The following is a 27,018-nucleotide window of genomic DNA, read 5'->3' on the forward strand; positions in this document are numbered from 1 at the left end:
CTCTGCAGGCGGAGCCGGGGCCTCTGGCAGGGCTGGGATGGGCCCAGCCGCCTCTGGGCGCTCTGCAGGCGGAGCCGGGGCCTCTGGCTGGGCTATGGTGGGCCCAGCCTCCTCGGGGCGCTCTGCTGGCTCAGCCGTGTCCGGAAACGGAACCAAAGTTTCAGTCAACTCCTTAGGCAGGGCCAACATCTGGGCTGGAGCTGAGGACCCCAAGTAATGAAAGCCCCCCGCCTCTGCTGGGGGTGTAAATACCTGGGGCGATTCGGGCGGGAATTCATAGGAGTGCGAAGACCAGGGCTCAGTGGGCCCCAGGAGGTCGGCGGTCAGCTGGGCAGGGTCCAGGGCCCACTCCGGAGGCTGAGCTGCCTGGACCAGCAGACACGATTGCCACGTGAGGAGGAGCAGCGGGACCCAGAGGCGCAGCCGGGACATGACACGCGGAGGCTCTGGGGCGCACTGAACCAGGTCAGGGCCTCTAGCTGGACTGCGGTGGGCCCAGCCTCCTCCGGGCGCTCCGCAGGCTGAGCCGGCACCTCCGGCTGGGCTGGGATGGGCCCAGCTTCCTCGGGGATCTCTGCTGGCCAAGCCGGCACCTCCAGCTGGGCTGGGATGGGCCCAGCTTCCTCGGGGAGCTCTGCTGGCCAAGCCGGCACCTCCAGCTGGACTGGAGTGTGCCCAGCCACCTCGGGGATCTCCCGCTGCGCGCGAGTGGGAGTCGAAGTGTTATGTCAGCCCCGTGATGCGCGCACCGTTAACAACTGCGAGCCCCTCCCCTGCCTATGTCCCACCCTTTATTTATGACACCTTTATTAGCTGGGCACAGACGGGCACCGTGCCCCTCGGAGCGAGCCCTTTTTCCGGAATCACCGGGGCCCAAGCCTCCCTTCCCCCTACAAAGGGCACAATCACCTCCTGCTGCTCACAGCGAGGCAGGATGGCCCCAGACTCCAGAGGCTCTGAGGTGGGAGGGGGGAGTTGCAGTTTCCCAGGGACACCGCAGGACCTGGCGTCCCCGGAAATTAAAAAATGCTAGTCCAATTCTGACGGATTGAACTCGGCCTCTTCAAAGCTTAAATCCGAGAGACACTCTTCCTCCCCTTGGCCATCCTGCTTCCAAGAAAAGTAGCTGACCTGCAGAATAAGCATCAGTCAGGGCAGTGGGGAAGGGAACACATTTTACAGATAGTTATTCTAAAATGTTGCCATTTCCTCTAAATTCTCAATATGCATGTCTGAGTATTAAGTCGCCACTCTGTTAGGAGGAGGGTGCCTACCACTGAATCAGTGATGGCTCCCAAATTTCTGTAGGAGGGGTTTTGGGGTGGGGGCTGGGGGGGCAGGTGAGCATTTCATTCTGGGAATGAGGGTCTGAAACCAAGAGAATAGTCCTCTATTTACACTGGTATGGGAAAACTTGCCCCATTCCACCTTGACTCAACACAGCCGTCAGTCTAGAAGAAGTAACAACACCGCTTTTCAGAGGTCTGACCCTGTTTGTTCACATGGAGAAGGCACTTAGGATGTTCAAGTTAGCATGCTAAACAATTTTCTTGAAAGAGTGTAACTAGCACCCAGTTTACATCCTTCACAGCCCTTTTTACGATCTGTTTTATTTGAGTCCTTGTTTATGGTCTGGCACAAGCTCTAGCACGCAAACTGTAAGAGAGAAGGGTTTTATCTTATTCCCAGCGTCTAGCACATAGTAATGGTTTTTAAACGGAACTGATTCCAAGACTGGCCTTATTTAGGAATGGATCTGTTGTTACAATCAGGTTTCTGAAATCTTTAGCATCAATACAGAATCTCTTTCTCTCACATTTCACAGAAAGCTAGACTTCTTAAAGTGTAAACTTGGGTAAGTCTGAAGTTCCCTTGACTGGCTTGATTTAAATTGAATTAAAATAACTATTTTGCACAAAAAAAACCTTCAAATACTTTTTCAGAAAGTAACCATCTTTCCTTTCTCCACTCTTCCCTTCAAAACAAACAAACTTTGCAACTTTGGAGTGAGTTAAATCATCAGAAATCCAGCCCCAAATTCAGTTTTCAATGACACGAAACACATTCTTTTCTCCTCTTTTTTTTTTAAACATTCTATATGCAGTACGTTAATATCTTCTTTTAGAAATTACTTTGGCAACTTAATCCCTAATTCAGGGCATTGATAGAAGTGATTTACAGAAAAGTTCTTCAGTAAAATATTTCATACAAGATATGTATGAGATGCTGACATCTGGTTAATACACCTTATTTGAAAGGCCTAATGGTTTTCAAACACTGTAGCATAATCTCACTTAAGGTCAGAGTTACTCTGTTCCCAAATCCCTGAGATTCTGTTTGAAGGGAGCTCTAAAAGGCTGTGTCCTCTCCTATGTCCACAACAGTGGGAGTATTCTGATGCAATTTGCTCTCCAAATTTTAAATAAGGGGTCAGAGCCAAGGGCCAGGACTTCAGGAAAAGCCCCAGAAACTCTCTGCACTCAAAAGCAGTTTCAGAGTTTTACATTTCCCAAAGGATGATAGAGCGAACTGTACGTGCCAAAGTCTTCCAAATCCTGCCGGTTGCTTTAAATTATGGCTACACTGGCTGTGGAACCCTCGAGCTCTAATCTCCACATACTTGAATTAAATCCTGTAGCTCCTCTTCGGTTCTGGCATCTGTAATCTCTTCACAGGGTCTATATTCCACAGCTATTTTACCACTTTCTGAAATAAAGTTAACAAGTAGCATATCAAAATTTTTCTTGTTCTAAAACTTGCTGTATATAACTGGGATAGCACCCAGTAATTTGACATTCTTTTGATTTTTTAAAAACTATTTTATTTATTTATTCGAGAGAGAGAGTGCACAAGCAGGGGGAACAGGAGAGGGTGAGGGAGAAGCAAGCAACCTGCTGAGTAGGGAGCCTGATGAGGGGCTCAATCCCAGGACCCTGGGATCATGACCTGAGCCGAAAGCAGACCTTAACCAAATGAGCCACTCAGATGCCCCAGAGACATTCTTTTGATTTCTAAAAGCAGAAAATAAAAGCATTTTCCCAGAAGTTTTCTCATCTCAAGCTTCAGTTTTTATCATGACTATTTTTTAAAAAGATTTTATTTATTTATTTGAGAGAAAGAACATGAGCAGGGGGGAGGGGCAGAGGGAGAGGGAGAAGCAGACTCCCCACTGAGCAAGGCAGTCCGACATAGGGCTTCATCCCAGGACCCTGGGATCATGACCTGAGCGGAAGGCAGACGCTTAACTGACTAAGCCACCCAGCCATCACTATCATAACTATTTGTGAAAAAATATATATGAAGTTATCAACCATGTGGTTAAAAAAACTTTATGATCTCAGAGATAGGAACTAAGGAATAATGACATAGGAAGTTAAAACTGTGGAAGCAAAAATGTTCAATCATAGTATGATTGAACAGTAAGACATTAGGTAGGGGTAAATTTGAGTTCAAACCTGGAATAGAGACCACTGGACTATGGCTGATACTTCACATTAGAAACAAGGCAAGTATCTACTCCCTGGGAACCAAGATCCCACCAGATACAATGAACAATGCTTTGGAAGGGGGTGGGCAGGGCATGCATTTGAACACTTTATTGGCAGAAACAGGCCCGTGTAACTTAGAGACAATACAATTTACCTTAAGGCAAACTAGAGCTGCAAGACTTTTTAGTCTAAGGAATTTTGAATGTGTACAAGGGCTACCATGGCATATTATGGAGAGGTCAACAACCCAAACGCTTAGTTTGGTTCTTAAAGGTTGTCATTCAGAATTGACAGCTAATGGAGAGTCTACCTGATGACCAGGGAAGTCAGTCTTCACGGGAAGACTTGCCCAGGCTGGAAACCTGAGATCAATCCAGGGTCAACTCTTAAAGCAAATAAGGCCTCTGGGAAACTTAGCTAGGATTTCTTAGTCTTTAAGACTCAAGGTTCTGAGGGAGGGGAGCAACAGTTTGGGGACTCTCTACTAATTATAAAATTTCCAGAAAAAAAGGCACCTGGGTAGCTCAGTCGGTTGAGTGTCCCACTCTTGATTTCGGCTCAGGTTATGATCTCAGCATTGTGAGATCAAGCCCTGCATGGGGCACCATGCTGGGTGTGGAGCGTACTTAAGATTCTCTCTCTCTCTCTCTCTCCCTCTTCCTCTCCTCCTCCCCTGTCTCCCTCTGCCTCCCTCTTTTACATAAAATAAAATAAAATAAAATAAAATAAAATAAAATAAATTTCCTTCGAGCCTGGATTGATTCTCTCTCTCCCTCTCCCTCTACTCCTCCCCTGCCTCCCTCTTTTATTTAAAATAAAAGAATATTTTAAAAAAATAAAAATTCCTTTGAGCACAGCCTGTAACATTCATACCACTGTAGAACTCCATAGGGAATACAATCAACATTATTCAGTAGGATGGCCACTTTCAAGGTTCACAAAAATGTAGCTGATCATTACATAAGAATCATGGTCACCCAATATGTCAGTGCCAGAAACAAAAACTGAAACTGAGTTGATTCCAAAAGCATAATCTAATAAATTCTCCAACAGGAAAATAATAATGATATGTTAACATATTTTGTCTGCTTACCACGTTTCAGAGATAGTTCTAAGCTTTTTATAGTCATCATCTCATTTATTCTTACTATACCTCCCATGAGGTAAGCTGAATTATTAACCTTATTGTGCAGATAAAGAAATTGCAGCTTAGAGAGACTAAATACCTTCAAATTTGACTATAAAACCTAAAATTGCATCAGAAATCTAAGAGACAGAGTTAGGACTCAACAACAGATGTCTAAAGTTTATAATCACTATACTACTTTGTGTTATGGGCAAGCAATCAAGAAACACTGGGTCAAGCACTTTCTATGTGGAGGCAAGTCACTGTATATCTATACCCTGGGGACAATAATACTTACTGTCATTTTTCCTCACAAATGCTACGAAGAACAAATTTGAGACTGCTGCTTAGAAAGCATTTGGTGAATAAAAGAATGTGAAGTGTTTTCATCCAACTAACTTCTCAAAATGAGTTTATTTGCTCATGGAAACTGAAGTTCTTTAAGAACAATAAGAAAGAAAGAGAAAGAAATCAAGAGAGAAATAAAGAGAAGAAAAGAAAGAAAGAAAGAAAGAAAGAAAGAAAAAGAAAGAAAGAAAGAAAGAAAGAAAGAAAGAAAGAAAGAAAGAAAGAAAGAAAGAAAAAGAAAGAAAAAGAAAGAAAGAAAGAAAGAAAGAAAGAAAGAAAGAAAGAAAGAAAGAAAGAAAGAGAAAGAAAAAAAGAAAGAAAGAAAGAAAAGAAAGAAAGAAGTAAAGGACAATCAAGAAAGTCTTACCTAAAACCACAATCAACAGTTTCTGGAATGCATCTGACACAGCCTTCTGAATAGCAAGCTTCTGGGTTGTTTTCCTTTTCATCAGAACTGATAATGGCCCTCAATTCAACCAAAACAAATGGATTTAAAATACCTAGCTGAATGATAACTGATTTTTATGTTATATATTTAAATATGAAAGTGCATCGATGATTCTTAGATCATTATCTTAGCAACTAAGGGCAGGCACAACACAAGCACTTGGTGGAATGGCTCTGCTGTAGGTATATCCTGGCCGGGCACAACTGTACTGCCCTGATCTACCCCAGAAGTTCCTGAAGTACCAGAAGGGAGATGCAAGCCAAGAAGGTGGCACAAATCTCACATCACTCACAGATTTCAAATGGACAAGTTGAAACTATAATCCTACAGACCCTGCCTATTCTCCTGGGCATCAAGGGCTGGAATCACAGAGTGAGAAAGATTTGGTGGTAGCACACATGACCTGGTCTTTTCCTGAGCATCACCCATGGGAACCTACTCCCCTCCATTTGCTAACAGCCCTGCCTCTGCCTTAAAACCCTAAGCCTAAGTGCTACGGACTCTGGGAAAAACCAGTACCAATTGGAATACCTTTTCTAGGAATCTATATTTGATTCTTTACACACCAGCCCTTTATAGGAGGCAAAGGACTGAACATTTACACAAGAGTTTATTTAAATCTTTAGATGATGATTTTGCTGGGATCATTGAAGGCTACAAGAGATCTGTATTTAAAGGACTATCTTAGCACAAGGCAAATTCTTCTTCTTCTTTTTTTTTTTTTTAGCACAGGGCAGATTCTTAACCAAAAATGGGAAAAACATTACTTCCCTCTTCCTAAACTTCCTGGCAGAAAGTCAGTTTTAGAATTTTAAAGCTAAGTTCTTTTAGGTATTGTGTATGATAAAAACCTGTATTGTACGATAGAAAAGCTCTGCCCAGGGTTTTAGTAGCTCAGCAAGGGGAGGGCTTGATGATATATCTGAAAAGATGAGTTTCAGAAAGAAAGAGAGATTCTACCTCCACTCCACTCCACCCCCACCCCCACCGTAAACAGACCTTCTTCCAGCTTCTCCAAAGGCTCCTCGGCCATGCCAACTCCAGGACTCCTGCACTCATAGGATGGCAACACCACCTCTAAAGCACAGAAGAATTTCAGGCTCTGCTTCTGAAGTGGTACCATAGCATCTTTATTTTCTCTTTCTTCGAGGTCAGAAAGATCCTGAAGCTGTTAGGATTTTAAATTAAAGGTCCTTCCTAGGATCTCAACATAGACTTCAAGATGTTTTGTTATTAGAAATAAAAACTAAACTCCAGTAAACCCAGCTAACAGTTGAGGTCCTATAGCTTCAAAATCAAGTAAGACTTGCAAATGAATTATTAAATACAGAAAACTAGTTTTTTTTAATCTATACCCTACAAATACTGGCGAAAATTATGGACATCACTACCCAAGTCATTGAAAGTATTATTAATTCTAGGTGGCAGGCCGATGCTCAGGTCCTTCCACTTAGAAGCCTCTCACATCTTCTCCCCACACCCACTTCTCTCCTCTCTGAAGTCCAGGATTTCAATGTTGAAATGAGTCTGATTAGCCAAAGAAAATCTATAAAGTTTACCTTGATGATCCTTTCTGACCATCCATTGAAACCAAAATAATAATTTGCCAATTCTTGGCACTGGGAGCTATTTAGGGCAAGGGCCTGATGTTGAACTGCTTTATGTTTGGTGCCAAGACGAACCTAAAGACATAAGAGAGAGACTGAAAAATAGCACAACCCGCCACAGAGGCTTATTTTGGGTACACCTGAGGTTGATCAGTACCTACTTCAGAGACTGGCTGTGAAGATTAAAAAGGAAACATCACTGTAAGCAATGAGCTCATAGTAAGCCCTAAATAAATGGTATTCATTATTTTTAAGGTACGGTCCTTTTCTGCATCATTTCCAGGGCTTCTGATTGAATTGGAAGATTTCCCTGACCTCTCGTGGTGAGAGTGATGATGAAAGCAACTAAGGAAGCCCTCCAGAAGCAAATTATGTAGGTGAGCAAAGGAAATTGTTTTTGTTTTCCCATCCTGTAGCTCCTGTTTGAGAATACGACCTGCAGAGCAGACAAGATGGACGACACGGAGGTAGGACCTTAATCTGCAGCACCCTCCTCCCCAAGTTACTAACCTGTTAGAACAAGGAATATACATACCTCTATAAATTTTATAAGCAACTAAACAACTAGAGGTTCATTTGCATTAATAAGCTTCTTTGAGAATGCAAGTACTTCCAGTCTAACTTACGCTCTATGGTGAATTTCTTAAACGTTCTATCTTAAATGTCTACTTCAACTCTAAGCAGGGTGTAGTATGGTAATATATTCATAAAGATTCAAATAATGCAAATGAAGTCACAGCACTATTAATTCTTTATTGATTTGTTCGTGCATCTTCCTCTATCACTAGTTTATAAGCTCCTTACGTGCTTGAAGGAACCATCTCTTACTCTTTTCTCATTCCTAAAACCGAGCACATTCTGTTGTTGATTGAGTGAACAAATGAAAGAACGAGTGATAAGAAAATAAAATTACTTTCTCCAGCTGAAGCTGCATGCTGGGAAGAAGAAATGAAGATGAACTTGTAAATGTTGAGTGCTGCAGGGGAGGCTAATGGCGAGGCAGAGTGGAGCTGTTCTGGACAAGAAGGAAGCCTCAGAAGGGCCCCGAGCCTCTCCGTCAGAGAAATAGTTGTCACCTTGGGAAAGCTTGCCAGTTCCTGCTGCCAACCATTTTCCTTCATGCTACTGAAAAAAACTCTCTCAAATGCCTTAGGCCTTTCCTTGATTTATTTTATTTAAGACATTATTCTTTTTCCTGTATTTAAAAAGGCAAACAACAACAACAACAAACCCAACCAGGAACTATATGTAGTTGCCAAAGTAGAAAAGAACATATAAGTAAACTGGATAACAAATTTGGAAAGCAGGGGTAGTAACCCAAGGTTCTGTGTTAAATAAAGAAAAGAGATCTAATATGAATACGCTCTGCTGTCAACTATATATTGACTTGTAGAACATTTCCTTCATCACTCTCAGTAATCTCAAAACCTAAATTTACGAAATGATCTTAATGTCCAATGAGAGACAAAAACCTCATTTCTTACAACTGATACAAAGTAATTGTTTCATAATCTATAATATCTGAGGGGCTAGGTGAACTTTTCACAGGCTAGAAACAGGCAGACCATAGTTTGCAAACTAAAGAATGTCTGACAGGTCATCATTTCAATCACAGGGAGTGAAGCCAAGATTGAAGAGGGTGTTGAACAAGTAGGTAGTATACCTAGAGTCACATCTGAGCAGAGTTCTCAGATTCAATCAAGGTTAAATCAATAAGGAAAGGCATATGATAAGAACAGGCAGCCCCGTGGGGAGCCTGGGTGGCTCAGTCGATTAAGCATCTGCCTTCAGCTCGGGTCACGATCCCAGGGTCCTGGGATCAAGCCCCACGTTGGGCTCTCTGCTCGGCGGGGAGCCTGCTTCTCCCTCTCCCTGCCGCTCCCCCTGCTTGTACACAATCTCTCTCTCTGTCAAAGAAATAAATAAAATCTTATAAAAAAAAGAATAGGCAGCCCGTCAGTGTGAAGTAGCCAGATTAAGAAGCCAGTTAGAGAAGGTTGATAAAGACATACAATTACAAAGTGAAAGGTTTGGAAATCTAAGTCTCACTCACTTATTCAGAGGAAATGACATGGTCCTTGATAAAGAAATGGTGATTGAACTGAGGCACATACAGAAATATAATTCTGGGGCTCTGGGAAAGTAAAATGGACAGCACGGTTAGTATGGAATAAAGTTCCTGTAGTGCATTAAAGAATGTTTTAACCATTTCCTGGGAATTGAAGGGAGTCCTGAATAGGCAGTTTGAGACTGATGATGATAATGACGATGAAGCATCCTTTATAAATACAACAGATGAAAGAATTTGTCATTTTATTTTTTTAAAGATTTTATTTATTTATTTGAGAGAGAGAATGAGAGATAGAGAGCACAAGAGCGAAGAGGAAGAGGGAGAGGCAGACTCCCCGCTGAGCAGGGAGCCAGATGGGGATCATGACCTGAGGCGAAGGCAGATGCTCAACCGACTGAGCCACCCAGGCGCCCCTAGAGTTTGTCATTTTAAATCCGCATAATAGTAAATATAAGCAAGGCTCTTCCTGTTAAGATTTCTTAAATTAAGGGGCAGGATAAAATGCCACGGGATTTAACAACAGTAAGTTGGGGTTTGGAATCTCTAGCTTCCAGTTATTATCATGAACCTTAAGTAAGTCACTTAACTACCTACAGTTCGAGTTTCTTCGGCTAAAAAAAGAAAACAAACAAAAACCCAGGGAGACCGGAGGATCGATGTAGCAATGCATCTGAAAGGATTCCGGAAATCAGAGTGCTGCACAAATGCTAGTCTATTATAACGGAATTCAGCACTCCGTCCCAGTGGAGTTAGGAATTTCCTATTTGGACCCACCTTCACTGGAGAATTCTGAAAAAGATGCTTCTCGTGGCATGCCGTTTGAGCTCTTGAGCATCCCTTGCTGAATAAAACTTGATGATGGCATAGAAACCAGGACGGGCAACTGCAGCGTTTGGGAAGTACGCGGACCGAATACAGAAGGCCACACTGGGAGAAAACTGTGAACAGAGAATGCTGTGGGGTGGTCCCACGCCAAGTAAGTGCATGAAATTTCACGTCCAGAAACCAAAACTGCCCGTTCCCTTATATTCCCTAAACCCTTCTGCACATACAACCCCAAGCACTTCTCATTTCATGAACAGGTCTCCCTCTGACATCCTAAGATTCGAGAAGCATTAGAAGGCAACATGTGCAGGCTGTTGAGAGTTACCTCTCAGAAATCTGTTGGGGCTGACAAGACTGCTGAGGTCCCCTCTAGAAATAAGATTCGTCTCCGCGGAGACTACCAGGCGCGTGAGATGCCAAGGCCAGACTCCAGGGCTCCCAGTCACGGGGGGTGTGAGGGGGACATACGGCGTTCTCCTCCCTCCCTCCCTCCCTGACTCGGCTCACAGGCAAAGCCTCGGCCGTGGGCCCAGAACTCAGCTCCCACACCAGCAAGGTTTTGTCGCTTCCGTTGGGAACCGCAAACGAGACCAATCCCGCCATCCTACCACCACTGCGCATGCGCGGCTAAGTTCAAGTACCAGTGCGCCTGCGCAAGGCGCGCCCGCGCTTTTTAAAAAAGGGCTCGTGCGAGGGGCGGGACCAGCCCAGCGCGAGTGGGGCGAGGGCTGTTCCCGGCCCCTCCCACTCTGGGCGGGTCTCTGACTACTTCCCCTCCCGCAGCCCCACCACCTCGAAGTCGTGTTTAGTGCTTCTCTTTAAGTGTATTTTTAGGATAGAGTCCAAAGGCTGAGCTTACAGGATCCTAGGGTACGGATATCTTTAGAGCAGCCGGCTTCAAAATCCTTAAAAAGTGTTCCTTGATTTTCCTACGTAATTTTGGTGAATTGCTTAAGTGTGCTTGTTGGGATGAGAGGATGTGGGAGTTTGGCAGGCAGGGTGGGAAGGAGGTACACATTTGGAAAAAATCAGAGTGAGTCCAAGTAGGGCACCAACACTGGAGTTCGTGGTGCCCTTGCAAAAGGGCCGTTCTAAGCACCCAGTCAGCTATTTTGAGGACTAACACACTAAGAGGGAAAACAGGTCCTAATGATCCTTATTTTAATTCTAGAAAGCCTGAGCCAGAAGGGACCTTACAAAACATCTCTTGAGGTTTCTAAACAATGGTCTTCAGACTGGTGCTGGTCTGTTAGGAAGTTTTCACCAGTCCTTGGCAAAACAAGAAAAGGATAATATAATCAGGGTTTAAAATTTTTTTTCATAAAACAAAATCTATTCCATTTTATTATGCTACAAATATGACCTTCATTTTTCTTTCTTTTTAAATTTATTTTTTATTTTTTATTTTTAAAATATTTTATTTGAGAAAGCAAGAGAAAGAGCACAAGCTGGGGGAAGGGGTAGAAGGAGAAGGAGAAGCAGACTCCCTGCTGAGCAGGGAGCCTGATGGGAGACTCGATCCCAGGAGCCCCCAAGATCATGACTGAGCCCAAGGCAGACACTTAACCAACGGAGCCACCCAGGCGCTCCAATGACGTTCATTTCTCATGTTAAAAATTGTTTTACGATAGTTGTTTTGATTAATACTTACTTGGGTATTAAAATAAAAAGTTGGGAATCTTAATACGGTGTTAGCTTTTTTGACGTTTTAGTGGTCCGTGAGATCTAAAAGTTAAGGCTCAGAAGTAGGGACATCCGTGGCCCAAGTGGGACAGTTTAGTCAAACAGTGCTGATGGTAGCTATGTGCAGGACATTTCTCCAACGGCCCCTTTTCTGTTTTGCATTGTCCTTATGCGGGTTTTTGTCCACATCAGCACCTTCAGATCCCAAACAGAGATGCCTTTTTTTTTTTAACATCTAGATTTTAGCCCATTCTCTGAAACCACCCAAATCATTGGCACCTGGCACCATCTATTGGCCCCAACACCACTTTCTCCACGGCGATATCCAAGACCCTTAGCCCCACCCATTACCTACCTCTGAACTTTCTCTTTTACTTTGAATATAGTTGGCTTTGGAGGAATAACTGGGATCCTGATGCTGTTTCAAACCAAAAGTTGTAGATTTTATTACCCATTTCATTATCCATTGTATTCATTGTATGTATCCACTCATTGTACCCATTAATTGTGTATGTCTCTGGGTAGATTATGAACACCTCAGGAACAATAGTTATGGTTTATTTTCCTTCTTCTAGTACCTACCACACTCTTACGAGATTAGGTATTCAGATATATCTGGAATTAAAAATGAATAACTCAACACATTCTTTGCACAAGGAATGCTGTAATAATTCCCAAAATATAACAGCTTCTTCACTGTGGTCTTCTTGGTTTGCAATGACAGTCAGGAACCAGAGGCCTAGGCCCAGATGGGTGCAAGGAAGAAGCCTGAGAAAACCATCTATTTCTGGGGCTCTGGTCAGTTTTCTTTGTAAATGGGAAGGAAAGAAAATAACACAAAGTGGAGGCAAGAGGAAGAGGAAATGAAGATTCCCGAATGAGAAGAGGAGCTCTGAAATGACTCCACAGCAGCCCTTCCCCCATCTCATCCCAAGAAGCATCCTGTCATCCAGTAGGAGAGGGGCCGGCCTGCACAGTGCAACCTCCACGCTACCCTGCGGAGAGAAAGATTGGTTCTTGCTTTACCGTTTAGTAAGCTCCTTCTCCACATACATGGCCCAACTCTTTGTGAGTCTCTTAGGCAGAGCAGTGCTCAGAACTTCCTTCATTCCTAGGTTTCTGGTCTGTCCCCTTGTGGCCCCTCTGATTCTTCCTTTAAATTTCCCTTATCTCTGGTATTTGTCCGCTTCCCCCATTCAGTATGCTTCCACATTTTCAAATCGTATCTCCCTCTGAAGTGGGAGATCACCATTTTACGAGGCTGAGATTTACTAAGTAAATAAAAAGATAAATAATCAATCAATCAATCTCAGGCGCAACTATTGACTCTCGCTCCAGGAAGTGTCAGTCCTAATAGTCATCAGTGTCCCCTCTGCTTGGTATTTCTAGAGTAGGCAAGGCACGTGACTCCTCCATCCTCACAGACGCCTAGAGAGGACTAGAAAGGTCTAGTCCTTGCCTAGTGTGCCTTCCTCTCTCACTACATCCTGTAGATAACCGGTTTGAAATTCAGAAGATGAAGTAACCATCCCAATGTCCACCACTGGTAAGCTGACAGCTTTGGGTTATCTGCTCAGCTGAGAAGCTATACACCGTTTACAGAAAATGTTGCTGCCACGGATGCCTGGGTGGCTCAGTTGGTTAAATGTCTGCCTTCGGCTCAGGTCATGATCCCAGGGTCCTGGGATCGAGTCCCACACCGAGCCCCAAATCAGAGTCCCTGCTCGGCAGAGAGTCTTCTTCTCTCTCCTTCTCCCCCCCGCTTGTGTGCTCGCTCTCTCACTCTCAAATAAATAAATAAAATCTTAGAAATAAAAAAGAATGTTGCTGCCAATCAGGGAGAGGGATCCCTGTGGCAACTGTGATGGTATAGCTTACTTGCTCCCAGGCCTCCCAGGCCTCCAGCTGATTGAACTAAGCAGGGACACTGGGTCCAAGCTGAACCAATCAGATTCTTTATCCCGGGCACTTGGACTGGGACTGAGCCTGGGCAGTCTCTGTGGCCGCTTAGGACATTAGCCCATCAACTTGGGGCAGCCTTAGTCAGTCTTGTGGAATGTGGAGCAGAGAATGCTGCTCTATGAAGGAAGTAGTGAAACAAATGCACCAGGAAGCAGGAACTTGCCAGGAAAAGCTTGCTGACAGTTTCCAGCTCTGCTTGCGCTCTCTTCCTGAAGTCCAGCCGCACCTGTGTCTGCTCAGTGAGACACCTGGTCCCCTCAGGATACACCTCCCTCACCTAACTCAAGTTACTCTGTTACCGCATCTAAAAGAGTTTTCTTTTTTTTAATTTTTAAAAGATTTATTTATTTTCGAGAGAGAGAAAGAACGAATGAGGAGAGGAGCAGAGGGAGAGGGAGAGAGAATCCCAAGAAGACTCCCCACTGAGCGGGTAGCCTGATGCAGGGCTCAATCCCACGACCCTGAGATCATGACCTGAGCCAAAATCAGGAGTCAGACACTTAACTGACTGAGCCAGGCGCCCCCCAAAAGAGTTTTAATACATCAGAGAAAGACCCAGATCCCAGGTCTTGTAAGTCAGAGTCCCAAGCCCTGCCACTCTTCCACATCTTTCTAGACTATGAAAGGGTCTAGTCCTTGCCTAGTGTGCCTTTCTCTGTCATTACATCCTTCCTGGGGCTCTGCCCACTAACTTAGTCCCACAGTGTCCTCCTCACCAGTTCTTCATCCCCCCTGCTCCGGACACAATCTTTTTTGCACAGCTGATGGTTGAGAGAAGATTGGGGCTCAGTAGGTCTGAAAGGGAGAGAGAGAGAGTACCTGTGAGAACACAGAGGACAATCCCAAAGACTGAGGCAGACACGGGCTGTCCCTGCGCTGGCACGCACCACCCAGGGGCTGAGTACTTCCAGATTAAGCAAGAGGACCTCCCTTCCAGAGGACCATTTAGACATCCCTACAATGGCGGTCGGGGGTGTTGGGGGTGAGGGCAGGGGGGGCAGGACGACTGTTTATCATCTTACTTCCTAACTAGGGTAGATGGTGGTTCAGCCCACATTTGAGGATTTCTAGGGAAAGGAAATGTCAAAACAGGAGCACAGAGACCCAGGTAATCTTGGCTGATGAGAAAGGCTCTTCGGGTGAAGAGTCCAGGGATATTAATCAGAGTATGAAGGAAGGGGAGAAGGTCCAAGTCATTGACCTATGGAGCCTCCTGGAGTGGCTTTGAGGTGGGGAGTTTGCACTTGGCCTTTAATCAGATCATTAGCCAAAGTTAGTGGTTAGATGGTTAGAGCTGAGCCTTCAGGGCCACCAGCCTGGCATTCAGCACTGGTTCTATGAGCCTCAGTTTGCTCATCTGTAACATGGGCATCAAAATAATTTCCATTGCATGAAAAGCTGGGTGAAATGGACTCCTGGGGCCGTCCCTCTGGGGATATTCCCAGGCTTTGAGTGGGAAGAGAAGTCCTGTGAGTAGAGCCTGGTCCTCCCTCTCACCTCTCCCACCCTGGGGCCCTGGCCAGACCTTGACAGTCCTCGTGGCAGATGTTCTCTGAGTGACTTTGGTAATCATTGCACCAGGAGTGGCTGTTGATCTGGAAGATTCCGTAGTCAAAGCTGCCGTCTGCGTTTTCATTTACCTTTGATATGTTGAATTTGCTTTCCACAAAAGCCAGACACAGCCCTTTGAACAGGGAGCAGAGGGTTTTCAGGGGGTGCCGAGTTGAGGGAGGAGTGGGATGGAGGAGAGAGGGAGATCAGGAAGCAGAAGAAAGGAACAAGGCCTAAGAGGCTGGATGGGGCAAGTGGGCTAGAAACACCCATGTGCTTCTCCCCGCACCCTTCGTCCCACCCACCCGCCCCTCACTACAACCACTCATCACCTATCTGTCCATCCATGCTTCCTGCACTTAATGATCACCTACTGTGTGTCAGGAACTGTGCAAAGCCAAGTGCGGGACACTTAGCTGGGTCAAATGTAGATGTTGCCTTCAAGGGGCCTATAGTAGGAGAATGAAGATACCTACCTTAAAAAGCCACAAAACAAGATAAAAGGAGAAATAAGACAGCACAAGGCCGGTGTGCACAAATTCTGGGCAAAAGGGAGTTATTCCTACCATGGAGGAGGATGAAGCCTTTGCACTGTCTGCTCCCTCTGCCTGGAGCACTCTTCCCCAGACCCTGGGTGACCAGTGCCACTCAATGTCACCTCCTCGACTTCCCCTTCTAGGACAACATCACCTATCACGGCCCCGGCTTTCTTCTTCTGCATAACCTTTATCACTACTGGAAGTACTTCATATATAGTTGTGTGTTTGCATCTTGTCTGCCTCTCCCCCTAGAATGTGAACACTATGGAGGAAGGGGCTTTGTTGATGTCTCCATCCCCAGCACCGAAAATAGTTCCCGGTACATGATAAATGCTCAGCGAATAATTGTGGACTGAATCTGGAATGTTGGGAAGGGCTTCTTGGGGAGGGCTCCTTTTTGAACTTGGCTTTGAAAAATGAATGACAGGGAGAAAGATGGCCACCTAGGGCATGACCAGAGGAGGAGGAGAAATGGGGGAGGGGGAGTGTGTGAAGCAGCACTCACAGTCATTGAGGGAGTAGCCCTCAAACCCATCCAAGTCCTCCTTGTGCAGCACCCTGGCCAAGTCACAGCGATTGATGAGGCTGGCCTGACTTATGGCAATGAGGCAGCTGACCAAGGACATGAGTAGTGTCCCCGTCATGTTCGGAGGGGAGAAGGTGCTATCGAGGGTCCGTGGTTCTGAGGCTCTCCCAGATGTGCCGCCGGTCTTTTCTGAGCGCCTGAGGAATCTGGAGAGAGAAGCCATATGTCCTCGCTCACACACAGCTGCCCACCTGGCTATTTCTCTTTCCTCTTATTTATTGTTGTATACTCGTTTATTACAGAAACCTTTAAATATTTACAAAATAAGAGAGAAGACTATCATGAATCTTCATGTACACATTGCCCGGTGTCAACATTGAAAAACCAAGGCTGATCCCCTTCCATCTATAGATCTTCACTCCTTTTAGCTACTCTCACTCTTGTAATGGGCACCTAGCTGTGGGCAGTATTTGGGTACGGTGTGGGGGGAGGGGATGGCAAAGGAGGTTAATGAGAACTGTACTTCACTGGTGTTTGTGTGTGTGGATTTTAGCATATGCTTGCAGAGGAAGGGCCAGGACACCGGACGGCGAACTCCCCCCAACCCCACACCCCCAGATACACGACACATGACTTTTCCCAAGGGCATACCCTGCCTTGTGCAAGTCCTAGGAAGCTGTTTATGGGTTCTACGCTTTCATTTCCACGCAAAGGTGCATATCATAAAGCAAGTAAAAGTGACCTCACTGAAGAAATAACCTTCGCCTTCATGCTCTCTGTGCAGGGGGAGGAGTGAGGAGCAAGGGCTCTGGCTTCACATTGCCTACTTTCAGACAGGGCTGCTGTGTGACCTTGAACAATTTACTTGGGTCTCTCTGGGCCCTATTTGTAAAAGGAAGATACTCTAATACCTACTTAATAGGGCTGTCATGATGATTAAAGGAAATACGATCTTGATTTTGCATTTCCCCCAAACAGGAAGCAGGACTTCCGGGGGAAAGGTTAATTCCTACACTGGAGTAGGAAAGGGCATGAGGTAAGTCTGGATTATCTTGTGCTGCAAAGTAAGGCAACACTCAAAATATGGATCGGAGCGTGTCAAGGGGACAAGAGAATCAGCTCCAAGGGGCACCCACTGGCCAAATCTGGAACATTATTTTTGGTAACAGCTTTGTTGAGATAAAATTCACAATACACAATTCACTATGCCATACCATCACTTCACTTAAAGTGTACAATTCAGTAGTTCTTTAGTGTGTTTGCGGAGCTTTACAACTATCACCACAGTCAATTGTAAAACATTTTCATCAGCCCAAGGAGAAACCCCATACCTGTTAGCAGTCACTCCCTGTGCCACTTCCCTCCTGCCGCAAATCTACTTTCTGTCTCTATAGACTATATTTGCCTCTTCTGGATATTTCACATAAATAGAGTCATAGACTATGAGGCCTTTGTGTCTGGCTTCTTTCACTTAACAATGTTTTCAAGATTTATTCATGATGTAGCATGTATCAGGATCTCATTATGGCTGAATAATATTCCATTGTGTGGATAGACCACAGTCTGTTTCTATACTTACCATTTTATAGACGTGTGGGTTGTTTCTACTTTGGGGCTATTATGAATGACGGTGCTATGAACATTCACGTGAAAGTTTTATGTGGACAAATGTTTTCATTTCTTTGGGCATGTACCGAGGAGTGGAATTGCTGAGTCATAGAGTAACTTAAGGTTGAAACTTTGGAGGAACTGGGGAGCCTGGGTGGCTCAGTCAGTTGAGCATCCGACTCTTGATTTTGGCTCAGGTCATGATCTCAGGGTCGTGGGATGGAGCCCAGGGCTGGGCTCCACGCTCAGCCGGGAGTCTGCTTGAGATCCTCTCTCCCTCCACCCCTCCACCCCTCCAATAAATAAATAAATAAATAAATAAATCTTAAACTTTGGAGGAACTGCCAGACATTTTGGCTGTGCCATCAGCAGTGTCTGCATATGAAGGTTCAATTTTTTTTCACATTCTCACCAACACCTTCTGATCAAAAATCTTCTAATCTTAATCCTAATCGGTGTGAAGTGGTATCATGTGGTGGTTTTGATTTCTATTTCCCTGGTGGCTAGTGATTTTGCAGGTGCTCATTGGCCATCTGTAGATCCTTGGGAAAATGTCTAGTATTCAGATCCTTTGCCCATTTTTTAGTTGTCTTTTTATTATCGAGTTGTAAAAGTTCTTTACCAGATACATGATTTGCAAATATTTTCTCACATTCTGTGGGCTACCTTTCACTTTCTTGATGGTGTTCTTTGAAACAAAAGAATTACGTTTTGATGAAGACTGATTTATCTATTTTTTCTTTTGTTGCTTGTGCTTTTGGTGTCATATCTCCAGAACTAATGCACAATGGTTTCTAAGGTAGTCTGGGACAATCTGACCATCAAAATAAAGATAGTGATAGATTATAATCTATTGAATGAGATAGGAATCCATGAATCCTTAAGAGTAATAAATAGACACATAAGGGGGATGGGGGGACTCTTCCTGACAATAAAAGGGTGAGTGATAAATGTGGAGGTAGTCCTGAAGTTGGAAAATCATCATTCTGCTACCATCAAAGATTGGTTTGAGCAAGAATCATCAATGGATGCTAAATCTGAGGTGGTGGGAAGCTTGATGAAGAACTGGATCTACGCATGCTCTTAGAGTGTCTCCCCACGGATCCTATATTAGTTGCATGGGAAAAACAGCAAGTATGCAGCAAAGAAACAGGACAGGTTTTGGAACCTGCAATCAAAATTAACACCACCAGTGAGAGACAGAGAAAGAATATATGCTTCTAGATGTGATACCCTAAGAAGGACACATACCGCTTGTATAGTATTCTGGCCAGAGATGCATAACTTGTATCTAATCCCAGGGAAATGTTGGACAAAGCCAAACTGAGGGAAAATCTATAAAATAACTGGCCTCTATTCTTCAAAACTGTCAATGCAATGAAAGCAAAGAATGGGGCTATTTCTGTCAGTTAGTGTGTGTGTGTATCTTTCCCCTTAAACTAAGTGTATGTTCCCAAGGGCAAAGGCCTGGGTTCCACCATCCACGGGCTTCAGAGTCAGGCGACTTCTGCTTGGACAAGATGGCAACCCTGATGGCCTTGTTACCTCACAGATATCTTCTAAGACTCACTCCATACCAGCCTGAGCTTGTGAACATTCTTTTGCTTCTCTCTCTTACCCTAGAGTTGCCAGATTTAGCAAATAAATTTACAGGATGCCCGATTGCATTAGAATTTCGGACAAGCCACCAATAATTGTTTAGTATAAGTATGTCTCATGCAACCCTACTCTACCCTGACTCCACAGGTTCCTTCAGAGACAGGTGTCACTGAGCCTTGGGAAGCAGGGAGTTCTATCTCTGCCCATGAAGTCCCCTCTTGGGGTTTCCATGGGGGAATAAAGTCCTTCTGGCTGGTGCATTCCCACCTCCCCTTCCGAAGCTTACCTCTCTCCCAGCCTTCTCTGACCCCAGGTCCCAGAAAGGCCAGGGCCTTCTACATGAGCTATACTCTAACCCTGCCCAGTTCACAGCTCCCCATGTTCTAAAGAAGGTGGGAGTGCTGGACCAGCCTGCCTTCTGGAATCCCGGTTCTGTGACGTCATCATTCTCCTGGAAATACTCTGGTCTTAACCATGCAAACTGAGGCCCATTCAAGCTTCCTGCAGAAAGTACAGATGGGTCTGGAAGGACCGGTGATAACTGTGATGAAGATCCCTGTGTGGGGCAGGGCAGATTGCTCTGGTCCTGCTGGCTGCCCACCTCCCTTCCCTTCAGTGAACGGTACTGCTTTTGTGGGGAGCCCCTTCCCCCGTTGGGTAGTAGTGGAGACTGCTGGTCACAGAGCCCTGTCTTCCAGGGGACAGGGTGTGCCTAGGGCCCCACCACTACATTTTGAATTGAAACTAAGGGGAGGAGCTCAGCTTCCCACGGGAAGCCTTCAAGGGTGAGGCCAGAAGCGGACAGTGTGGAATCATGTGGATACAGCCCATCTGAGAGTATAAACCTCCCCGAAGAGGGAGCAGAGTCCAGACAAGATTCCAATCCTAGAGTCCACCCTTTCTGAGACTTAAACACACTCTTGCCCTTCCTGCGATCCTACGATTCGTTAAACGTCCCTTCCTGCAGAGGTGAGTTTCTGTCACTTGCAGCCAAGAGAGACCTGCCTGGTAGAGAGCGGAAGCTTAACCCTCTGGGAAGTGGTGACCAAACAATCTGTCATCTCGCCATGAAGGTGGCCCATCTTAGTGTCATTCATCACCAACGAAGTCTGAGAGATACTCCCACCAACTGTAGCAGAAAGGAGGCAAAGGAAAGTTCTGTGACTGGTGGCCACCCTACCCTCTGAAATAGGAGGGCAGGGGCTGACAGTAAGAAGGTAGGAAGAGCTTTTAGGTGGACAGTGCTGCCCTGTATTTCTGCCTCCAGACTCCCCTTCCCAGCAGGGCAGCAGGACATTGCGGCTTGGGCTAACAATATGGGAAGGAGGGGCGCCTGGGTGGCTCAGTTAAGCATCTGCCTGGTTAAGCATCTGCCTTCGGCTCAGGCTTAGGTCATGATCCCTTCTTCCTGGGATTCAGCCCAGCAGGGGGATCCCTGCTCAGCGGGGACCCCGCTTCTCCCTCTCCCTCTGCCCACCCTCCCCCCCATGCCCGCGCTGTCTCTCTCAAATAAAAACGAAAAACAATGTTCAAGTGAGTGATAAACATATACCTAATTCATCAATGATGATGACTAGTCTATGAAATTTACTTTTCTTCTTTTCCTTTCAGCAAAATCACTAATTACATTACGATTAGAAAGATTTTAAAAAAATATTTAAGGACTAAAAACACAACTGTATTCAAAGAACAAAAACGTAAATATATTTTCATCAAAAATAGAAATTTGCGTAAAAATGTTTTATTAGTTTTTTCCAATGTTTTCCCCCAAATTTAGGCTTTTTACATATTGGAAAGTGTCTAATAATTCAAAAGGCAAAGTACAGATGAGAATTAATAAATATCAAATTTTTATATCAAATAGACACAACTTCAAATATATGATTCTACTCTTTAAAAGCTGAATTAAATTCTATTTTATTTTTTAAATTTTTAAAAAATGTATTTATCAGAGAAAGAGAGAGAGAGAGAGAGCACAAGCAGGGAGAGTGATAGGCAGAGGGAGAAGCAGGCTCCCTGCTGAGCAAGGAGCCCGAAGTGGGGCTTGATCCCAGGACCCCAAGATCATGACCTGAGCTGAAGGCAGCCGCTTAACTGACTGAGCCACCCAGGTGTCCCTGAATTAAATTTTCTTAAGTAACTTAATTTTTACAATTTACCTTAAATTTTATTTAAATTATACACTTCACTTAAATTTTTATTTAAAAATAAGTAAATTTGGGGGCACCTAGGTAGCTCAGTCGGTTGAGTGTCCAGCTCTTGGTTTTGGCTCAGGTCAGGATCTCTGGGTCCTGGGACTGAGCCCTGCTTCAGCTCTGCTCAGTAGGGAATCTGCTTGAGGATGTCTCTCCCTCTCCCTCTGCCCCCTGCTCGCTTGCACACTCTCCCTCCCTCTCTCGCTCTCTTTCTCAAATAAATCAATCTTTTTAAAAAGTAACTTTTAGTTAATTAATTAATTATTAGTAATCTCTAACCCCAATGTAGTGTTCAAACTCATGACTCCGAGATCAAGAGTCAAATGCTCTAACCGACTGAAGCCAGCCAGGTGCCCCCCCCAAATAAGTAACTTTTTATTTTCTTTCTTTCTTTTTTTAAAAAGATTCTATTTATTTGAGAGAGAGAGCACAAGCAGGGGGAGAGGCAGGGAGAGGGAGAGGCAGAAGCAGGCGAGCCCGATGCGTGATTCCATCCCAGGACCCTGGGATCATGATCTGAGCCGAAGGCAGACGCTCAGCCAACTGAGCCCCCAGGCATCCCAATAAGTAACTTTTTAAATGAAAATGTTAAAATTCATAATTCTAGCATTCAATGTCCATCTCGCTGCCAATGTAAAGAATTAGTATTGTTATGTTTAAAGTCTAGATATATATACAAACTTGAGTAATGTGGGCGCCTGGGTGGCTCAGATGGGTAAGCGTCTGCCTTCAGCTCAGGTCATGATCCCAGGGTCCTGGGATCGAGTCCCGCATCAGGCTCCCTGCTCCTTGGGAGCCTGCTTCTCCCTCTGCCTCTCTCTCTCTCTCTCTCTGTCTCTCATGAATAAATAAATAAAAAGTTTTTTTTTAAACTTGAGTAATGTGTAATGTGATTTATGTGATAGTGCAAACATTTCCTCAGCTTCCATTTACAACGGAGGCAAATACTGTACAAATTCATGTGTACCCCCAGAACCACGAATAGGCACATGAAGCAAGAAGAAATTGTACACTCGGTACTACTAGAAAGGGACATTTCTTTGTGTTCAAATCTATTGCATTCAGGCCGAGAAGAAAGATCTGACAAGTTCATTAATTCGTCTTTTTCTCTTACCTAAGTACATCTCTGCTCAGAGTCTCTCTGCAATCCGAGATAGTACCTAGCGGGGGTCCTGTTAAGCTTTCATTAAACCTTTCCATGCAGATGCATTCCCCCCCCCGCCCCCCATCTATCTAGAGTAAGATGTGAAGTATCTCTCTGGGGCCTGAACATTGTTAGTCAAGAGCATGCATGTTTAGGGTTAGATCTAGCTGTGCCAAATGCTGATCATTTAAAAGGAAACATGCCTTCCTGATGATCAGCCCTGTGAGAAATAAATCTTTTCACTGAGCTGAAATCTGCCTGTGTCCCCCCTCTCCACCCACTCTCAGCCTCCATGCATCAGGCCACTCAGCATTGTACCCTCGGAGTGGCCGACCGCTGGGTTTTAGAGCAAAGTGGGGTCGTGTTGTAACTGTATGTACAGGTGAAGTATCTGACTACATGTTCTATGTTCCAGTGTGATCATGCCTGAGCATTTACACAGAACTTACCCATTATTTTATTACTTTCCTTCAGTTTCTCTTCTATTTAGGGCATTATTATTGATGTTTAAATTTACCACCTTTCTGAATGGAGAAACACATTGTGGTACGTTCGTATAATGGAATACTACTCGGCAACCAAAAGGAATGACACATCGGTACACACAACAACATGGGTAAATTTCCAAAATAATGCTGAAAGAAGCCAGACCAAAAAAAAAGAGGCATATACTGCATGGTTCCATTTATGAGAAATTCCAGAAAATGTAAACTAATCTAGAATGACAGAAAGCAGATCAGTAGTTGCTTGGGGATGGGGCAGCAGGAAGGCGCAGAGGGAGGAATTACTGAGGGGCACAAGGAAACTATTGGGAGTGAGGAGATGTTCACTATCTTGATTACGATGTTGGATTCAGGGGCATATACATACGTCAAAAATGATCAAATCGTACACTACAAATATGTCGTTTAGTATATGTCAATACCTTTGTCAGGTATATTACGGTTACACACAATATAATAGTATGAAAAGGGAGTTGTGGGTCTGTCATGGTTGAGAACCCCGCGTCAGGCCGATGCCCAAGTGGGGAAAACAAAACTCTTGTCATGGTCTTCAGGCCAATCCGCTGTGCAATCTACCCAGTGGCCACTAGAGGGCAGCAGCGGCCCATATACCGGAAGTGTGGGCTAATGGGCACCAGCATTTTTAATTTTAGCGCTGGGAGGTTAAGTAACTCATCCAAGGTCACAGAACTAGTGGGAGGTAGAGCAAGGATTTGAACCCACGTTTGACACCAACATGGTGGGTTTAGTTGTTACTCTGTACTGCTCATTTTAACAGCATTGTCTTTCTTTCTCTTTGGGGCTGGGGTATTATTCAGGTTATGTGTTCGACTGGTTGGTGTTGCTAGCAGGTGGTGGGTATTTCAGCTGAACCTTCTGAAGATAAAGCTCCTGGTGTTTCAAGAGAATTTTAAGCATCGCTGACGGTCCAGGAAGGAAGTCTTCCCTCTTTTTTTGCTGAGCATTTACACTGCGTGAGGCTCCGTGTTAGGACTGATACTCCATAGCGATGGTGCTTGAAGGGCAAGTGGGCAGAGGCCAGCACCAAGGAATCGAGGGGTAAGTGACCTCTAGCCATGCAGTGCGTGGTCCATTTGTGCCCACAGGCCTGTGTCAGGAGGCAGCAGTACCCCACCTCCACCGGAGTCCTCAGCAGATAACCAGACCGAAGAGAACTCACCAGAATGCCCAGTTAATCAGAACAAGGTCAAAGCAGCCAGTGAGCAGATAACTCATGCCCATGGTTCATGGGTAAGTGAAGTCCTCCAGAGGCTTCTCTCCTGGAGAAAACATCCCACCTGGGATCACGCAGCTTGATCCTCCAAGGGAGGTGGCCTCTTCTTTTCTAGGTTCTGCAGGGGCCAACAGCTCTGGGGTTCTGCCCATCCTGCTGAGTTTATGCTCCTACGGCCACATGGTGGGGTGGATGCGGGTACCAGGGAAAGGCTCCCGGGGCTGCCCATGTGAAGACAAAGCAAAAGGAGGCCAAAGCTAAACATTGGGCCCATCGGCTTCATTTCATAGATGGGGAAACTGAGGCCTGGGGAAGTGAAGGGACTCGAGTGAGCTAATGGCCGAGCTGGGGGTAAGACTCCCAGCAGTCTCTTCTCCCCACTCCCAGCCGTATTTCATAATAGGTCCCTGCTGCTGGGTGCTTCTCTGTACTTTGTCAACTGTTATTCACATATTATCTCTCTGTGTGTTTCTTAAAACAATAATCCTTGGGGCGCCTGGGTGGCTCAGTCGTTGGGCGTCTTGCCTTCGGCTCGGGTCACGATCCCGGGGTCCTGGGATCGAGCCCCACATCGGGCTCCCTGCTCGGCGGGGAGCCTGCTTCTCCATCTCCCACTCCCCCTGCTTGTGTTCCCTCTCTTGCTGTCTCTCTCTGTCAAATAAATAAAATCTTAATAAATAAATAAATAAATAAAAATAAAAAAAACAAGAGGTATACTTTTTAAGCGGATGATCTTTTTTCATACTTGGTACAAGATACAATGTTCATTGTAAAACACATAGAAAATACAGGTAACCAAAAAGAAAAAAAATTAAAATGTCGCATAGCCACATCATCCTGAGACAAGCGCTGTCGATGTTTCGGCATCTCTTGTTCCTCTAGGCGAGGCCGGGAAGTGAGTGCGTGCAGAGATGACCAATAAAAATGACCAAAAAGCGGTCATAGGGTAGACTGTTAGATTATGCGCTTTTTCCCCTCAACAATACAGAGTGGTCATATTTCTATGTCAGTGAATATTCCTCTGCAACAGCGGCTCCGCGTTAGAACCCCCTGGAAAAGTTTAACAAATACTGATGTCTGCACTCCGCCCAGACATCAGGGATGGGGCTGGACTAGGGAGGGGACTTTTAGACTCCCTGGGGGTTCCAGTGTGCGGCCAAGTTTGAGAGTCACTGTGCCACAGCATCATTTTTCAACAAGGGCCTGGCATTCTCTTTGCTGCAGGAATGCACTCTCGTAGTTTGACCAACCCCTTTTCTCGGACATTTAGGTTGCTTCCAATTTTTCATCATTAAGAACCAGGAGTTCGCAAGTGTTTCCTGTCAAGGGCCAGATAATGCATGTTCTAGTTTTCGTGGCACCTGAGGTCTCTGTTGCGATGATTTAATTCTTCCGTTGTAGTGCAAAAGCAGCCAGGATGCATGAAAGAATTTATTTTTTGTTTGTTTGTTGTACTAAAACTTTATTACAAAAACAGGGGGTGGCCAAATGTAGCCCGTGGGCCATAGACGGCCGACCGCGCTGTTAGCACGCGCACACAGGTACTTGTATCCGATTTCCATCCTTTTGGGGAGATGTCTGTGAGTGGAGTGACTCATCATTACCGTTTACCTGGTCAGTTGCAGTCCTCCAAACTGGCCTCCACATGGTTGTGAGGTGATCATTTTCTTTTCTTTTTCAAAAGCATTATTTTCCTTCGTATACATGAACGTGCTTCGTATAAAAGGTATACATGTTCACGGTCAAATTTTGAAAACTACAGAAGACGGTGAGTGTGAGTGTGTGTGTGTGATACAGGGGAGTGTAATTGACGTGTATGGCTGATAAAGTCTCTGGGGTCCTGGTGCCCGCCCCCTCTTTAGCCTTCTCTCCTGACGGCCCTCTATACTACCACCCCACCCCTGGGTCCCCGCCAGCACAGCCCGGCGCTCCTGTGGGCTTCTGAGACATAGCAGATGCTCTTTCTCTGCGGATTGCCTTTCCTGGCCTGAATTCTCCTATTTACCTTTTCTGACTCAGCTCTCCCTTTCACTGCTCCCCCAGCATGTCACACATACCGGAAAGTGGTCGGGATCACTGTGCCCGAGACAGTGGGAAAGAGAAGCTGATCCATGCGGGGGATGCTGTTGGGTTCTCCTGTTTGACTCTAAAGCAGCACTGATCCCACCTCCCCCCAGTCTGCCTCTGAAATACGCTCCACAGCATCTGAGCTAAGCAGAGAACCCCAGAATCCCCCCCAAGCCTTGTCGTTAGGGGTTGGCATCTCGCTATGTTCCCCTGTTGTGACAACTGGGCAGTGAGGCTGGTGCACAAATGGACAAGCCAGAAGGATCTTTCTCTTCCTTTTTCCTTCCTCTGGGCTTGTTCTTTCAACTTGGGTAGCCAGATGCTTTGGAGTTTAATTACATGCTACAGTTGGAAACCCAGAATGTCAGAGCTGGAAAGGAAGAACCTTATTATAAATAATAGCTGCCAGCATTTACTGAACATCTACTCTGTGCCAGGCCCGTTTCCAGGCATTACCCCATTCAGCCTTCATGACAGTTCAGGGGGCAGGCGCT

The 27,018-nt window shown here is 45.2% G+C and overlaps 1 protein-coding gene, 1 long non-coding RNA gene and 1 pseudogene across 2 annotated transcripts; 1 reads left to right on the forward strand and 2 right to left on the reverse strand.

Annotated features, from left to right (window-relative positions):
• The first annotated feature begins 10 nt into the window (after window positions 1-10).
• Window positions 11-8,165, forward strand: LOC148163401 (uncharacterized). The gene is made up of 3 exons (XR_015769319.1): window positions 11-465; window positions 7,301-7,394; window positions 7,940-8,165. It is a non-coding gene; the product is annotated as an uncharacterized LOC148163401 (long non-coding RNA).
• LOC148163402 (RAD52 motif-containing protein 1-like) lies at window positions 916-10,516 on the reverse strand (annotated as a pseudogene).
• A 2,005-nt stretch (window positions 10,517-12,521) lies between these two features.
• Window positions 12,522-16,292, reverse strand: LOC148163403 (lysozyme-like protein 6). Its single transcript, XM_088027280.1, has 4 exons — window positions 16,154-16,292; window positions 15,084-15,242; window positions 14,275-14,353; window positions 12,522-12,591 (listed from the first exon to the last, which is right to left on the reverse strand). The coding sequence occupies exons 1-4, from the start codon at window positions 16,290-16,292 to the stop codon at window positions 12,522-12,524; spliced, it is 447 nt and encodes a 148-aa protein (XP_087883406.1).
• Window positions 16,293-27,018: the final 10,726 nt, after the last annotated feature.

The sequence above is a fragment of the Eumetopias jubatus genome, unplaced genomic scaffold (assembly GCF_037043125.1).
Source record: "Eumetopias jubatus isolate StellerSeaLion01/CBP00866 unplaced genomic scaffold, mEumJub1_p1.0 scaffold_10, whole genome shotgun sequence".
NCBI classification, from domain to species: domain Eukaryota; kingdom Metazoa; phylum Chordata; class Mammalia; order Carnivora; family Otariidae; genus Eumetopias; species Eumetopias jubatus.

Bases quoted from the DNA above. Each gene is read 5' to 3' on its own strand.
- LOC148163403 (XM_088027280.1), bottom strand. From the start codon at position 16,292: ATGACGGGGACACTACTCATGTCCTTGGTCAGCTGCCTCATTGCCATA. The intron at 15,243-16,153 runs GTGAGTGCTGCT...CCCTGTTCAAAG, and splicing joins GGGCTACTCCCTCAATGACT to GGCTGTGTCTGGCTTTTGTG. The intron at 14,354-15,083 runs GTCTGGCCAGGG...TCTCCCTTTCAG, and splicing joins CTGCCACGAGGACTGTCAAG to ACCTACTGAGCCCCAATCTT.